The 17,216-nt window shown below is 36.8% G+C and overlaps 1 protein-coding gene across 1 annotated transcript; it reads left to right on the top strand.

The window, feature by feature from the left end:
• The first annotated feature begins 1,156 nt into the window (after positions 1–1,156).
• On the top strand, positions 1,157–16,532 carry LOC115924723 (DNA-directed RNA polymerase II subunit 1-like). Its single transcript, XM_030987494.1, has 2 exons — positions 1,157–1,431; positions 15,779–16,532. The coding sequence occupies exons 1-2, from the start codon at positions 1,301–1,303 to the stop codon at positions 16,530–16,532; spliced, it is 885 nt and encodes a 294-aa protein (XP_030843354.1). The 5' UTR covers positions 1,157–1,300.
• The last annotated feature ends 684 nt before the right edge of the window (positions 16,533–17,216 follow it).

Genomic DNA, 17,216 nt, shown 5'->3' with positions numbered 1-17,216 from the left:
AAATGATGCGTTCCAGTAAAAAGTCTTTAATTTGATGTCCCACCAATTGTAAGAAAAATCTTATGGGAAAAGGTAATTTTCATATGCAGCCACTGTATTGTGTAATAACTTGCCGCAATACCTTAAATAGTGATGGTTATTTTACCTGACTGCTAAAAAAGCATAAATGCTTGTAAATAAGCAACCAGACGGCCGACGACTTTAGGTCCTCTCCGAAGGACCTGGTAATAATGATTAAAGACTTACCAAAGGGCACTAGCGCATCGCCTTGGTTTCGAACCCGGGTCACCGGATTACAAGACCTCTTCCGACTGAGCTATCGCGCCTCCTCCTAGCTATCGCGCCTCCTACTCAGAAGTATAGAAACATATGACAAGTGCTGAAGTAATTTAAGAACGTGTCTATTTGGCACTTTGTGAGATCCAATAATTATGAACCCAGTATACCATTTCAACTCCTTCTGTATTCTGTTCGGTAAAGCGCATTATAGGGACATGCAATTATGCCTATGGGTTATGCGCAATACCCAAACCTTTAATTATTATTATTTTCATAACTTGGAAGGGCAGTTTCATGGTCCCGATGTCCTCGTTACACCGAGTTTCCATCTGATTCTTGCCCCTGTTTCATTGTACAAATTAAAGCTAAGTCTGACTCTAAAGACGTAAACTTTTCAGAGTGTAATACTTTTCGGGGAACGGTGTTTGAGTTTGAAAACAACTATATTGGCTGAAACGGCAAAGCCTTTCTTGAATTGAATTGAATTGAATCTCTTTATTGTCATGCACAAATAAAAGGAAGGCATACAAATCGTCGTACGACTCACATTTGTATAAAATATAACTATACATAAACATATCATATCATAAATAATAAATAACTGAAAATAACAAAAATAACACAACAATGTAATATAATTTAATCTCTCTGTTTTTAATCATCATGAATTATATTGTTGGCCGATAGCTCTTTTTTTAACTGCTAAAGCCATGTGCAATTGTAACTTGATAACAAACAGAAAGTCTGCTGTAACAAGACTAGTATGTTCTAACTCTTAACCAATCACGATAGAGATGAATAGTTTCCCGCGCGCTTCTCGTAGATTAATCTCAACAAATTGTGCTCGTCTGATCAATTAGTGTTCGTGGACCGAGTTACAGATTCGCGTGTGCCGCCACTTTCTATCGACTAAATCTATCGTCCGATGCTCTCGCAATCATTCGGTAAGCGGTAAAATTGATATCAGAAAACTTCTTGCTGCATTTTCATTTTAGATTTGGTCGGATACAGAAGGTGGAAGATGCAATTATCTGGATGTTTGTTTGCAGCGGGCGTCTGCTTGCTTGCCCTACCGGCAGCGCTCGCTATATGCCCACCAGCAGATAGGGTGATGATTTCCGGCTGGTTCCAATTCGGCAGAGCATGTATTGGGTAAGATTTTAAATGTTGATATTTCTCCCCTACCTATCTCTTGATAATTCTGATTTGCTTCTCATTGAATTTTAAGAATAGGTTTGCATGATCTACACTTGATCTACAGTGTATTTAGACATTGCAAATATACTAGATGTCAAAGCTATAGTTTTCATTACTAGTTATTCTATTTGTTCGGCATAAAAATATAGGCCTAAGTACAAAATCTGAAGACATGATTTTGAAAGATGGAAATAGATAATGATAATATATAAAAGTATATCAAAGTATTAAACATGCGAAATCATTGTCATTAATGAGTTACAGGTTTTCTTAAAAATGTGCAAAATCATGCGGGAATGAGGAGTATCAAAGCCTAGCTGTTAGCAGTAGGAGCTGTCGTTAGCAATTACAGGTTAGACGACTGATGCTCTATCTTGCATAAAGGACACCTGTAGGAAACTTGATATTAACCTGCACGGCAGGAGTGGAGTAGCGGATCAATTAAAGGAAATTTACACAACGGGGTGTCACTCATTCGCTGATGAGTCGCTAAAAATGAACACGTGCATCGTTTGTAACACACGATGAAAACAAGATTTCACCTCCGAAAATGTTCTATGTTTTGGTGTTAACTGAAAAGGATACAGATTCTTCACAAGTGTTGACAAATGCGACTGTTCAATTGGCTTTCTGGTTCATGTTAGCTCGGAATAGTGGCTTCATTTACAACGACATTTGAAATGAATCCTCTTGCACAAGACTCGTACATGAAATTATAAAAAAGTTCATAGACATCAGTAACTCATTGCTGTCTTTCTTTCAATCTTTTATTATCATGATATAATCGTGAAAGACAGAAACACAATCGCACAGATCTTAAGAAATCATCCTATAAGGCTATTTCACTTGCTTTTACCCTATCGAATTTGCGAACATGACATCGATGATTATATATTTACATATGTGATTTCTATCTAGGCAATACAAAGAGTATTGAAATCGCCCTTCAGATTGTTTTTCGAAAGTCTTTGTGATTGTGTTAGTAAACTTTAGTATACATGGATAGGTTTCATAGTCTTAATCTATCCTTTTAAAGCAAAATTATTACAAGACTGAACATGACAATCGCAGATTTGTTAATGTATTTTCTCACTAGTTTTATCGGCTTCAAGGTTGTCTGAGCTGAATATGAATGTGCTTGCTAAAAACAGACAGTGAAAAATGTCTCATAACTACGACCGTACTGCAAACCACAACAAAAAGAACAAACAAGCAAAACAAAGCATACAATCTTCTAGAACTTCGATACATAAGAATGCTTTAAAGATGCCAAAATTATAGTGATAAAAGATATCCTTCTGTATACATGTATATATTTATAAAATCTATGTAATAGAAGTGATTCTGTATGGGTGCTTTATATGCCTACCAGATCAAATCTTTCCTCATTCGACTTTAAGTTATCATTTTCCCGTTCTCCCCTTAACTACAATATGTAATTAAGACTTTCAAAATGGAAATAAGTAGGAAGAGGAAAAACGGAATGAGACGGGAAAAAAGGAAAAGAAAGAGAGGCATATAATAAACTAGTGTAGGCCTTAAGTACTCTTCATTTGTTATTGAATTCGATTCAGTCAAATTTCTTTCCACTCAAACGTTAAAGCAAAATATTAAACAAAAAGTAAGTATACAGTTAAAAAAAATTAAGGATAACAAAACTGATAAAAAGTGTTGATAAACCAGTTAAATGTCTTTAAAAAAGAAAAAGTTGACTACACACGATGTAAGCACATAAAATTCGTAGGGGTTGAATTAAAGATGGTTGGAATCGTAATACCTTCAACGCTTGTAAACAGGGGGGGGGGGGGGGGGGGGGTTGTTAAACAATATTTGTTTACTAATTCCAAGGTTTTTTTTTTATTAATCGACATTAAACAAATTATCTCTACAGTTTATTCACATCTATTTTAAAATAAATATTGCTGACCATGGTATATTTTATATCTATTTTTATCATGATATTATATGATGACAAGCCAACCATCAAAGATATCTGAAAGGAGGAAGGAAAGTGTCTGTCAGGACAGTGGCACGAGTGATTTTTAGAGATAATATATTATATTGCCGCCCAATCCGCCTGGTGATCCGGCGCTACGGTTTGAGTAGTAAAGAAATCAAGTTTATCTTTGCATGAAGATTGAAGGACTTTACCAGGAATCGGGAAGGGTACGAGACTACAAGGTACCCGCCTAGAAGAAGATCAACCCTTCCCTTTCATAAGAAGGTAACGATTAGCTTGAAGATGACTTCTTCTAAGATTGTTACCCGTCTCTCATCTCATAGACACTCCTCCCTGTCGGGGTTCGCAGCCTAAAACAGATCGCATTGACTGATGAGAAGTTGTGTTCGTGGAAACGGTTCTATAATTACTCGACTTGGTGGAGAATTAGTGGGATAAGCCGAGAAACGTGCAAATGCCAGACTGGAAAGCTGAAAGAGAAAGGGAAAAAATGAAAATTTAAAACAATCTAAAGAAAGACAAGTAATAATACTATACGGTAGAGCCATGAGCATGACGGATAATGTTCGTACCTTATCTTTATCCATAGAATTGGGGCAATTACTCTCCCTAACAATTGATATCCCTCTTACTTTTGTCGATGCTTTTACTGTTATGTCGGTGCATAGAACTCTGTGTCGATAAACTTTTTGTTAAAATTTGTTAAAATGTGCCGGATCTTTTACATTCGTCGCCCTCTTGTATAAGGACACTGTTTTTTCTCTCGGATGAGTTGAGCAATATTCCTGTGACATAAACGTACAAGAAACCTACTGATAAGCGCATTATTGGGTGTGTTTCATACTTAATGATATTACAATGCTATTTAAGGTACATTGAGCTAGAGCTTGTAACGATATAATATGACTAGTAAAATTGAAATTCCCTCGATATAGCATGCGGGTCTGCATTCCAAGGTAATTGATGACTCTTAACGCACCTTTTTGAAGCTGTACTTAACACATGCGCAAATTAAAGTCACTTAAATTTTAAGTGGCATGCAGAATGATCTTAAGTTGTCAGATTCTTCAAACGGATGCAGATAATTCGAACAATTCCGCTCCACATTTCCTGCCCTATATACCCAATATTCATGAAACATCTGATCAACACTCATCGTTGATATTAAGTTTATTATCTCATTGATTGACGCCATTTTGGTTTTGTTCTTCTTTTTTCTCTTCTTTTTTTATGACAGGACATGCATATGTATTCATAGCCCTCATGTTGTACTTACCTCGATATTCTGATAGAGAACTTGATACATTCATTTTTTCATAAAGAAAACATAAGCTTAATTTGTACGTGTCTTTCCTGCAATGATAACCAGGATTTCTAATTTCTTTCCTTTTCTATGACTTTGTAGAAAAGGTTATAAGAGCAACTGTTATGCACGTTGAACACAGTAATTTAACAATCAAAACAGTACTTTTGAATGCGTTATCACTAATGCACTAATCAATCTTATGAAGGAAATTCGTGCCTACGCCAGTAGTTCCAAGAATACTGTTCATTTCGCGTTTATATTTTCGCTCTCGAGACCGCGTTAATCGCTTGCGCAGTCTTGCGTCAACGAGCAGTGAACGGCCGATGGTCGGTAGAAAAGTAGAGAAATTCCTCACAATTTGGCATTCTCTCTCTCTCTCTCTCTCTCTCTCTGTCTCTCTCTCTCTTTAAAATAATAATTATGAAATGAAAATGACTTTAAATCCCCTTTGATCTGGAAAATATCATTAAAATGTCAAATATAGAAGAAATTAAACAAAATCAAGTAAAGTTTGCTGTATGTTCTTCACATTATGGCTTATTGAGGTGCCTCTTTGTCTCTCTCCATAGTTTTTTATCCGTGATCTCTGCAAGGTCGTAAAACTGACAAAATAATGACAGGACAAAGACAGGAAACAAAGGCAACACAATGCAAACAAAATGATGCGTCAAAAGAGAACTTGAATGTTAAGCTTTTCTTAAAGGCTTTACATAATAATATACAACGGCAAATGTTAGCAGCTGGTACGCATTTATAAAAGAGAGCAGGTTTTGTGTAAGACCTCTTCACTTTCTTGTTTCATATTATATCACATCAAGGGCACTAAAAGGTTAAGGACCTTGGAGTATGCGTAGTCTTGAGTCATACATGTTTATCTCGGTGTAACCTTAAACCTCAAGTTTTCAATGGCTCATGAAGTTTCGAGCGTCAACCAACGCATCCCTTCAATCCCCTGGACCATAACTAGTGCCTCTTTCCAAGGGTGTACATTAGAAAGCCTAAGCGAGATTAATCGGATCATATTGATCTGTTTAATGCCCCCAAAACCGTCTGGGAGGCTCGACCATGCATGCACAAGAGGCGTACCATACGCTTTGTGTCTGTTGACAGGGGGCGTTGATCGCTAGAACATTTTAGAATTGGGATGTCAGCGAAAATGTTTTAACATGTCAGAAAAACACAACTGTAATTTGCCATGAAGCAAAGACAAGTAGATTCTCGCAAGCGCGTAGCCAGGATTTTATTTTAAGGGGGGGGCGGTAATGAGCACGCAAAGCGTGCGAATCACTTAAAGACCGCGCGCAGCGCGCTCCCTAGGGGGTGGGTGCAGGGAGGGGGGGGGGGAATTCGTTGTACCTTTCTCGACTCTTGATCCTTGTCTGAATTCAGCCCCCCCTCCCTCCTCCTGCGCTTCACGCAGGAGGAGACAAAGAAGAAGATTCGTTGTACCTTTCCCGACTCCTAATCCTTAATTCGAACTCAGTTTCCCCCTTTCCGCGCGAAGCGCGGAAGCTTTCACGTTTCATTAAATTATTAGAGAAAGAAGACGATTCGTTGTACCGTTCTCGACTCCTTTTCCCTTTTTCTTCCTACGTCCTCTTACTTTTTTCTTCTCTTTCTCTCTCTTTTTTTGGGGGGCCGGCGTTTTTTTTTTTGGGGGGGAGGGGGCGACCGCCCCCACCGCCCCCTTGGCTACGCGCCTGGATTCTCGAAATTCCATACTATGTGGCAAGGGTCTAAAAATCAAATATTACAAATTTGTCCACAAGGGCATCCCCTTGGCGGCGCCCTTGATACATCAAATCCAAAGCATGGAAGGGCTAATCGGGCGGGTTAAGCAGGAGTCAGATTGGCGTTACCGTACATTCCCCTACATCCCTTCATGATCTCATGTTGGTCACCCGATACATCATGATGGATATTTAAGAAATTAAAAATGTTTTATGTTTTAATTTAATGAAAACTGCCTTCGGGAGAAACATCTACAGCAACATTCTTTGCTAATAGTGATGTTAAAGCACACGAGAGGAAGTAAATAGATACAATCATCCAATAAAATATCAAATAAGAATGTGAGTATATCTACAAATTTTGATATATGTATGAATAGAACATTATTGAATTTATGGGTGGAATTAGACAAATTATTTTGGTCATCAAGCTCAAGATAAGATCCATCTATCTGGAGAGATGTTTAACTGGATGAGTACTTTTCTTAGTGAAGGGGTATTTCTATTTAATAGAATAATTTTAAATGATAGGTATTATTCCTCTCAATATATTATGAGGATATTCGGGAAGATATTTATTAGTGGAGTACATGTACAATATACATGTATAAACAAATAGGTATGGATTCCAATATACCATACCAGGGGAGTCAGTTATTAAACTTTTGTCCTTGCTTTGGACAACGTTGTCCATTTAATTCAGAGCTCTGTTAGGTAAGCCATGTCGGGACAGAGAAATATATTGAATATTCTCTCCCCTCCCACCCTTTTAATTGAACACAGTTTGCATTGGGCCCAAAGTGACATCACCCATTGGTTAAATCTTATTTATCCGCATTTCAAGGTAATTTTCGACAACATTAATTCGAGGATCAAAAGTGAGAGAGAAATAAAGGACAACAAAATGAGGAGGGGTGTTGCGAATGTGACATAACCTTGCGAATCCAAATACATCTGTCATTTAGGTTATTAGGTATAACATTTTTCTATTTATGGAGAAATTCATTTCGTAATACCACACTTCCCCGTCCCAGTCTCTAGATAAATCAGTTTCTTTTTAGACAATGTCCCAGAACTAATTCACAGGAAATTCTTTATGGTATATTTAGGTAAGGAAGGCTTTGCTTAATGATAGATGAGCACGGTAGTAACGGGACGGGGTTTACACGTGGTTTAAAAGGGCAGTGCAAGCCATGTTTGGCGTCGACAGGTTCGCGGTTCGAGTATCAGACACAGCATTAAATGTCCTTTATACATCTGTCACTCTCAACTTCAGTGTATACAAAGGGCACGTGGTAGAAAATGATTCATTGCCTTTGAGCACTTTAGCGAAAGCGAGGGCAATAATTGTCGTTTTTTTATGCGAATTGATCCACTGGAGTGGAAACGTGTAGAATTATAAATAATGTTGTTTTTTAAATCTTCCTCTGTGTAGTTCTCGTATGTGATTGTAGCCAACACGATTGCAAAGTCTTTCTAGAATTAACCTATGGCAATTTCCTTATAGCCTTATGCGTTACTACCTTCTGAAATGCGCCAACATAATAATGGTCCACTGCGTAATCCGAACGTGATCTCTATAGCTAATATAATATGGTATTGAAATGGCCATAAACCCTGATAAAGTTGATTGCTTGAAAATGTCTTTTTATGATCGTGCTAGCCGAGGGTTCATAGATACATTATGTTCTTGATGTGTTCAAATCCAGTGTTAAATGAGTGGTCATAGATATAAATGTTATTGCTATCAAATTACTATTAAAATAATATCTGATTGGAAAACTCAAATCGTTTCTTATTTAAGTGAAAAGGCATACAACAGAAACATATACAAATGAGGAGCGCCAGTTACGTAATCATATGCTAGAATTGCATCGTTTGGTTGATTTTAAACATTCCTTTAGTTGTGCCCCATTCCATTGGTCTCTGTAATATTATCGAATATGCCCTTGAATTTTATTAGGTTCTTCAGATTAGCACATATTTACAGAGAATCGTCATATAGTTGAAACAATTCCAAGTAGTGGCTTAGAATCTGTAATATCCAAGATTATCCTACACATCCTCACTTATCAAAATCAATTTGAAATTTACCTCTCATGTCTTGCCGAATTTCGCACACAGTATTCAGTCTTTGCCTATTATTCTTCTCTTCTCTTTGCTGTACTTTTGCATCACCACTCCCTAATTTATGCTTGCACATGTACCTAATTGTTAGGGCTCACAAGGCATCAAGCTTCGCTAATCTTGGAGCCCTGGTCAATTCTGTTGAAAAGTTCACATTTCTTCATGTATGTTTTGATGTATACTGATTTTATTATAAAATCAGAGCCGAAAAATAAATAAAATGAAAAATTAAATGAAATTAAACTTTTTTAGGTTATATATTTATGTTAGTGCATTGACTTAATACCATAATAGTGACTTGATAATATAATCATGACAACTTTCATTCAATTAAATGGAACAGCTTAATATCAGGTGTTGACTTATTAAACATGTTCATGATGTTGTGGAGGGCTACTTTGTAATCTTTATTTTTACATATGTATTTCCTGAGGATGATTTTAATGAACATTAAACGTATTTATAAAGGGCACTGTGATTACCGTGGATGCATATTTAAATTGGTATTATTTATTTATTTATTTATTGTGGTATAATAAAAAAAAAACATTGTACATGGCATCATAGCGGCTGAATTGAGTGCAATTTACATACGTGATAACACAAGGGCACTGCACAAAATACAATGGTTTTAAAAAGTCATTCAAAAAGTACATTCATAAAACATCCAACAAATAGAGTGCAAAGAAATGTTGACATAATTATACGTAAATAAGGAATGAAGAAAACGTTCTTAATATCAGACACATACGAGCAATCTTACCCGAGTGGCCCCTGTACATGCCTTTAGCCAAGAGTAATTGCTTTAATATTTCCTGAGACGAAGATTCTTACAGTGAGGTTCTTCTTAATTCTTAAAGACATAAACGATCCGTTATTAGCTTGGACCGGAATTTGGCACAAGCTCAAGTCAAATTAAAACACTGTACGAGTAAACTTGATAAACACTTTTCAGATGTTATCTTTGGGGTTTGAAGATAAAGTTGGGTACTGGTTGTGAAAGAAGTATATGTTTATGAAAAATATCTCTACAATACACTATATGAAAAGGAACATAGCAACCATCTTAAAATGCCTAATGGAGACGTCCTAACCTAATTTAGTTTACAATAAGTCACATTGAATATGATAATTACTTTAAAGGTACTATGTCCCTTTTGCAGCCAACCTCAAATTCTGTAGAACTGTTTAGGAATTATGAATATGTCATATAATGTCCTATCTGTGAAATTTAAACGTTAGCAGTGTCCTCATATTCAAATTATGCAAGGAAACCCGTTTACTTGCTAGACTTCACTGTCAGACACTATTGAGTGACTGACTGGCTTTTTTTCATCTTTGGTAATAACATACATAAAAAGAGTTGTAAAGGGTACATGAGCATTTGTCTACATCAATAACCCACTTCTTGTGATGGCCAAGATTAAACTGATTGAATCTTTGCGCAGCATAAAACGTATGACTATTTGGTACAATTGTCTGAAAATCAAGACTATTGCTTTTGGGCTCTATAGCCCTAAAATCGATTTGACAACTAATAGTCGTTATTTTCCAAATTGAAGACATTTTCAAGCCCCACCTCTTTAGGGAAGTTCTAAATTAGTATTATCTTTCAAATGCAGTTGGAATTTAACTTTTTCATTTTTTGGGCCTGCAAATGGGACATAGTACCTTTAACACGATGGTCAACTATGTATTGTGACTTCGTTTGAAGGTCACTTTGGTCGCTTTCTAGCCATATTTGACTCTGTGATATACAGTAAAAAAAAAAAGTATGTGTTTGCATATAAATATATCTATATGTGTATATATATATATATATATATATATATATATATATATATATATAAAATATATAAGGATATGTATTCATGCAGGATAATGTAACCCTGGCTAAACGGGGTTTCCAATCAGATTTACAACTGGGCTTTCGTTGGATCGTTGTCCTATATCTCTCATACATGTCAAGCATAGTTAGTGTACCTGCAAGCATTTCCCCTCGAATTTCCGCTAATCAAACCCCCTGATATGAGGGAACGGACAGAGTGACAGTATATGGGTTTGTGCGTGTGTGTATGTGGGTGAGCGTGTGTGAGAGGGGAAAGGAGTACATTGGATTGGGTAGAAAGGTGCAGCTGGAAATGTCGAGAAAGAAGAGAAAGAGAAAGAGAGCGAGAGAAAGAAAGGAGAGGTCAGGTAGATGTATATAGAAAAAGAGAGTGATAGATGCAGGGGTAGTTTTCCCTTGTTTAATTGGTATTTACTATTACTAATGGGGTCGCATTTGAAAACGCCCATGTTTTTAGTGATTTTGATTAGACCACTATTAAAGAATTATTGCATTTCATTCATTTTATTTGGAGTATAGGTCTGGAATGAAAACATTAGAAGGAAAAACTGTCCAATATTTTTTTCTTCTTCATTTCGCATTGCTTCGGAATGATTTAAAGATATAGCCCACGAAGTACCTTTAAACGACGCTCCATCATTCTTTCATTTCTTTCTTTCTTGACAGTGAAGGATGAGACGGCAAAAGTGAGCAAGAAAGAGAAATGAGTCGAAAATGAAAAATACCATGAAAGAAACTAAGTGTGCGTGTATGTGTGTGTGTGTTAGAATGTGAATGAAAGAAAGAGAGAGATAGATGAGTCGAAAATGAGAGATACATGTACCATTAGAGAAACTAAGTGTGCGTGTATGTGTGTGTGTGTGTGTATTTGAATGTGAAAGAAAGAAAGAGAGAGAAAGATGAGTCGAAAATGAGAGATACCATTAAAGAAACTAAGTGTGCGTGTATGTGCGCGCGCGCGTGTGTGTGTGTGTGTGTATTTTAAATGTAATTGAAAGAAAGAGAGAGAGAGAGAGAGAGAGAGAGAGTAAGAATGTAGACGAAAAAGAGAGATACAATAAAAGGGACGAAAGGAGAGAGAGACTACATAGAGGGAGGGAGAGAAAATGAGGCAGAAAAGAGGTATCATTCCTCTTTCATGGTCCGAGGCCCCTTTGCCCAGGGTAGAGGGGATATTTAGGAAGGAGGTCATAATTATGCGAAAACAAAAACGAATACTTGAACTCTCTCGCGCACACCTGTTGCGAGGACTAATTGAAACAGAGTGTGGAGAAAGCCATCATGATACCTGCTGCTCTATGATGAGTCATATTACTTTATGACATGTTTACATTGGCTAAGTTTTAAAGGAGTTGGATTTTACTTTTGCTTGTACCTGTACAGTCGTAAATCAAAATGAATGTACTTACCATTTATGATAAGCCTGATTATATAAATAAAATGATGAATTAATACATACAATATTAAATGAGTAAATAAATGAATTCATTAATCAATGAATGTTTGATTTGGGTGAGGATCTTTTGAAATAAAGGGAGGGAGAAATGAATTCACAATATTAGAAAACATAATGTTAATGTATATATTTTTGCATTATTTTTATCGAATGCTTTACAGGAAAGGCAGATCTATTCAGGCATATTCTATTAACAGCTTGATTATTTTGCCTTTGATTCTTTATAAATTAAACCATACTAATAGTTCACTATGATATTTCTTTAGAAATATATAAAAAAAAAATGGCCATGTAATTATCTTATTCAGCAATGTTCAAGTTAAATCTCATGAGATGGTCTTCTATTTTGGCAAGAAATTGCTAGCTTGCTACAAGGAACTATACGAGGGACATTCGTCTAAAATGGTGAATGAAATGCAAAGGAAACACAGCAATTTAACTAAGGCGGTTCTGAGATAAGTCTTGCAATCTTCTTCCCAAGGTCCTACCCCTAAGTTGAATTTCATACAGAGGACCAAACTTCTACGAGTCCACTGACGAAATTTCTTTCAGTAAGAGTCGTAAACATTTGCGATTATACATGTATGGGTAACATAGAGTTCATATATGATGAATGTTACTTTATTCCGGAATGCACTAGGCTGTTGAATGTTTCACATAGCGGCCTTAAATAATTAAAGGCTGTGATCCTACTACATGGGTGTAACGGGTTAGATGTATGAATCAGAAACAAAACGAAGGGAAAGAGACGGGAGAACTGTTTAATCACCCTTAGATTTTGGTGTAGGAAATATCTTTTGCAATTCTACGGGTGTCGCCTTGTGATATGATGAATGTGACATTAATTTATTCCTCGTGTTTAGCCCTTTATATTATATCTCAGTCCTTCCACCTGATCACTTCTGATCAATATCCAGGTTTTACTTTTACTAGAACTACTACTGTAACATTCATATCGGGGTATATTATTAGTGGAAGGGAAAGGGCGCCCTGCACCCCCTCCCACACACCCCCTCCCACACACACTTCCCCCACACACACCCTCCCCCCCCACACACACCCCTCATGTAGTGTCGAACACAGGAAATATACTTATAACAAATTATATAATGCCAGCATGATTTCAAAGTAGTTTGAACCTTTCGTTTCTGCCACTTATATAAAATGTGTTGTTTCATAAAATATTTATTTCAATACATGTCAAGTGCAACTTCAATATTTCACCTTTTACTCTCTCTCTTTCTTTCTCCCTCTCTCCCTCTCTTTCTCTCTCACTCTCCCTCTCTCTCTCTCCCTGCCTGCCTCTCTCTCACTTTCTGAAGAACACACTCACGTCACACTCGCGCGCGCGTACACTCACGCCACACGCACACACACACGCACCCCACACACACTTTCTCTCTCTATCATGTACTTTGCAGGACTGTCATTATGTCGTGCACTATCACATTTCCCTATTCCTAGTTTTGCTATGTTCTCTTTATATACTTAAAAAATTACGTCACTGGTAACATTTTAGTAGCAATTGGCAAGCACGGCCTAATGGGAAATATTTATTGTGATTGTTTCAATTTCTATTACCAATTTTATTTATGTTTGAAACAAAACCATTACATATCAATTATAATCATTTACACAAATTAAGGGACACATATTGGAAACAGAGAAGTCCACTAAAAAGCAATGTTTGTACTATTGTGGACCCCTCGAATAATAATTAGCAATAATGAGTAATCAAATTAACGAATTCGTAACTACAAAAAAGGAACTGGAAATAGAAAAAAGGAGATGCCAACAGAGACGAAAGCGGGACAAGAGTCCTATAACACGGTCACAATACAAAACTTAGACAATGCCAAAAAAGAAGTGAGAGATTGGGGGTACAGAAAATAATAACAATAGGATGAGCTGCATGTGGGGTTAGGAAGAAGATGTGGAAGGAGATTTGCGCATTAGACAGGAGATATGCACGAGAGGGCACAATATGATATATCAAATTACTTTTTGAGTCAGCGAGTAGAAAATGACCTTGTTTCAAAAAAGGAAAAAAACAAGAAAAACTGCTTTAAAAATTTATTCTTTGAGACTCCTCTTGGCAGCTAAATGCATATATATAGCAAGGTCTGTTTCTTTTTCAAAGGAACTTGGTAACATTGTTCAGATGAGAGAAAAAGTGACCTCACTGCTAGATGTACAATTAAAGATAATCTGAAAGTTTGAGTGAAAACAGATCATTATCAAATGATAACAATTGGGAAAAACTGGTCTGATTGAATACTTAATTCTCCCAACTATATTATTACAATTTAATTACATTTTGGATGAATGTAAATTGTTACAAAGCAACGAATTTGATTCGTATCCCATTCCAGGTATTTAAGTGTTTATAGATTTTAAAAAGCCTGTCTTATGTCTTATTTTCGTGAAAAAAACGGTTGGGAAAATTCAAAATTGGTTGCAGGAGAATTTACATTTAGAGGGTGCTGCACAGTAACTCCTTTAAATAAAACAATAAATATATTTGTGGATTGATAATTTGTTCGGGATTTTTTTTTTTGCATTTTAGAGGGGTAGTTCAGTAAAAGGAATATAATAAATAACATTTAATACAAAAATAACATAGTTTTTTTTAAATCAATCTTCAATAATGTACCCGAGTCACTTTAATATGACGTAACCTGGCCATCTGTAATATTTTGATGATATCAAACATTTGATCCATGGTCTGTCTGCGTATGTGGCTTCAAGATATCAAGGAAACCAGGACCTTGCTTGGGAGAGTGACACAACTTCCAGGAAATGTTATTAATGTTATACAAAAAGAATGATTACGAGGCTTAGAGAAATGAGCTCCAGTGGCGTGGTGGGCGGAAAGGAAAGGAAAGTTGTAACAAAGTTTGTCGACATTCTTCCTCCATGATAAGCTTTGTGAAGAAAGAACTTGAAGTGTTCAAACTAAATTACAAAGCAATGATTTCATTGAAATGGTGAATTAATGGATTATGTCATTTCAATTGTTACGAGTGAAACGGGGCTTTGGCTAGCTTTCAAATGAGAGGCAATCATCCAAATTAATAGTCGGCATACAAGTCGCTATAAATAAAAATCAGTATGGCTTCGTCTCTGGCAAGCGACTATTTGAATGGATGAAGCGATATGAATCTCTGTTTGGCGGGAAGCTCATTTTGGCAAGCACCAATAGTGGACTGCACATTATTATGTAAAGATAGATTGTTCGAATTTCTTGAGTTAGTTTATTTTTAAACTGTGATGATTAAGCAAGCAACCATGCCAAAATTTTCACGCATTCAGACATTTTATGATTTATAGCCTGCTACAACATTAATGTGGTAGTACGTAAGTAAATTCTTATTTGGCGCAGTAGGTTTGAAACTTGATTTAATTCATTTTCCAAAAATGATCCAAAGGTCATCTTTATGCATAGAACTTATTACATTACAAGAGTTACTTCTGTTTTTGTGTGAGGCAGTTTAAGAAGAAATAAAGTGGTTGAATTGTAAATGTAAGTCAGAAAGGCAATCGTTAGGCGTGTGAGAGAGAAATGTGAGTCTTGTAAAAGTTTTTTGTTTCCTGAGTGTAGGTTGTGATTGAAGTTTGGGCAACAAATTCCAAAATATGCTATACAAGTAGTTTTACATAATACTTCTCTTGTTTTGTTTGGGTGATAAACATTGTATTTTATGTATTTCACTCGAACACCACTGTTAATATTTGTATTGGTTATATCTTCATGTGATAAGCTCTTTGGGTTTATATTTTGTCAAGATAAGACATGTTCTGGGAATTAATAGTCAATTTACAAAAGTACTCTGAATTCATGTTAATAACATCTTTTCTTTCTGTTTCCCCTCAGAATCTCACATCGCATCCGGATGACCTTCAATGAAGCCACATTCTTTTGCAACAGGTATGGTGGCTCCCTCTACGCTCTGGACTCACCAAGTAAAAACCGAATCATGCTCAGCTACCTGACGACCGTGTTTGGTCAGGGAAGACGTCAGAAGTTTTGGACCGGGTTCTACAAGGCAGAGAATGCGTTGGGCTGGCGATGGTCTACTGGTTCGACGTCACAATACACAGATTGGGAAGCAGGTAAACCCGCAACCACTAACGAAGCTATTGGCGCTGTAGCATGGGGTGGTACTCATCATTGGTCAGATACATGGCAAGACGAGCCATTGTCTGCTTCCTTTGCTTTTATATGTCAAGCACCAGCGCTGACTGCGAATGGAGAACCATTTCCAACTCCTACGATCCCACCTATGCAGCCAGGATTCGGCCCAGGACCAAATAATCCAGGAGTTGGCCCAAATACGCCAAATAATCCCTTCATGCCTGGAACTGGTCCTCTGAGCCCAGTCAACCCTGGCAATCCAGGAGCTGCTCCAATCAACCCAGGTGTTGGTCCAATGAATCCAGGCACTGGCCCACTGAACCCAGGTCCTGGTCCGATTAACCCAAATGCTGGTCCGGTTAACCCCGGCGTTCGACCTGGAGCTAGGCCTTACTACCCTGGCGGAAGACCAACCAATCCGCGAAGTCCTGCTATGTTGCAACGTATAAGTGGATATGCACCACACACACAGAATATGATGGCTATACCTTGATACGGTTTATTTAGTCTTATTTCTACATGGTTATATATATTGTCTTTAAGACTGTTTTCAGAAATTATAATAGGAACTTTCCAGGAACTGTAATGGGGCAGTGATGTCATTTAACGGTGGAAACATGATTGAAAGGCATGACGAAATATCAAGACCGACCTACCAGGTGTACATTGATACGAAGTCTTTCGACGTTGGATCTCCTCCAAAAGATGTTTGGATTTCGAACTTTTCTAACGCCTCTGATAAATGCATTTTTTCTGCAGTGTCGTTTTTTGCACTAGATGTAGCCTTTGGGTAAATTGATACGACGTCAATATCTAACCGTCGTTTAACCTGGTTGTTATAATAGTGAGTCATCTAATAGCCACTACCAAATCAGTGTAGATTTTAAAAACAAATAAGTTTTTAACACAACAGTGGAATTGCATGTTGTTCACACATTAGCCTTTTAGGCGTGACGCTGGATTTAAACATGGACCTACTACGAATGATTTAGACATTGGTTTCAAAGAAGTAATTTCTTCGAAATATTTTAAATATTGATCAAACGTTACAGCGTTGGCTTTTGTTGTCCTCTATTGATACCAAAAGGTATCACAGTCTAAAACAGTTGCGAATATGTATTTTCTTTTCTTTTATAGTTGAGTAATATCAAGTAATCTTTTACCTTCCCTAAGGCTT

The sequence above is a fragment of the Strongylocentrotus purpuratus genome, unplaced genomic scaffold, assembly GCF_000002235.5.
Source record: "Strongylocentrotus purpuratus isolate Spur 01 unplaced genomic scaffold, Spur_5.0 spur5_scaffold_16, whole genome shotgun sequence".
NCBI lineage: Eukaryota > Metazoa > Echinodermata > Echinoidea > Camarodonta > Strongylocentrotidae > Strongylocentrotus > Strongylocentrotus purpuratus.
The sequence above is the reverse complement of the archived record's forward strand: the minus strand, read 5'-3'. Positions and strand labels throughout refer to the sequence as shown.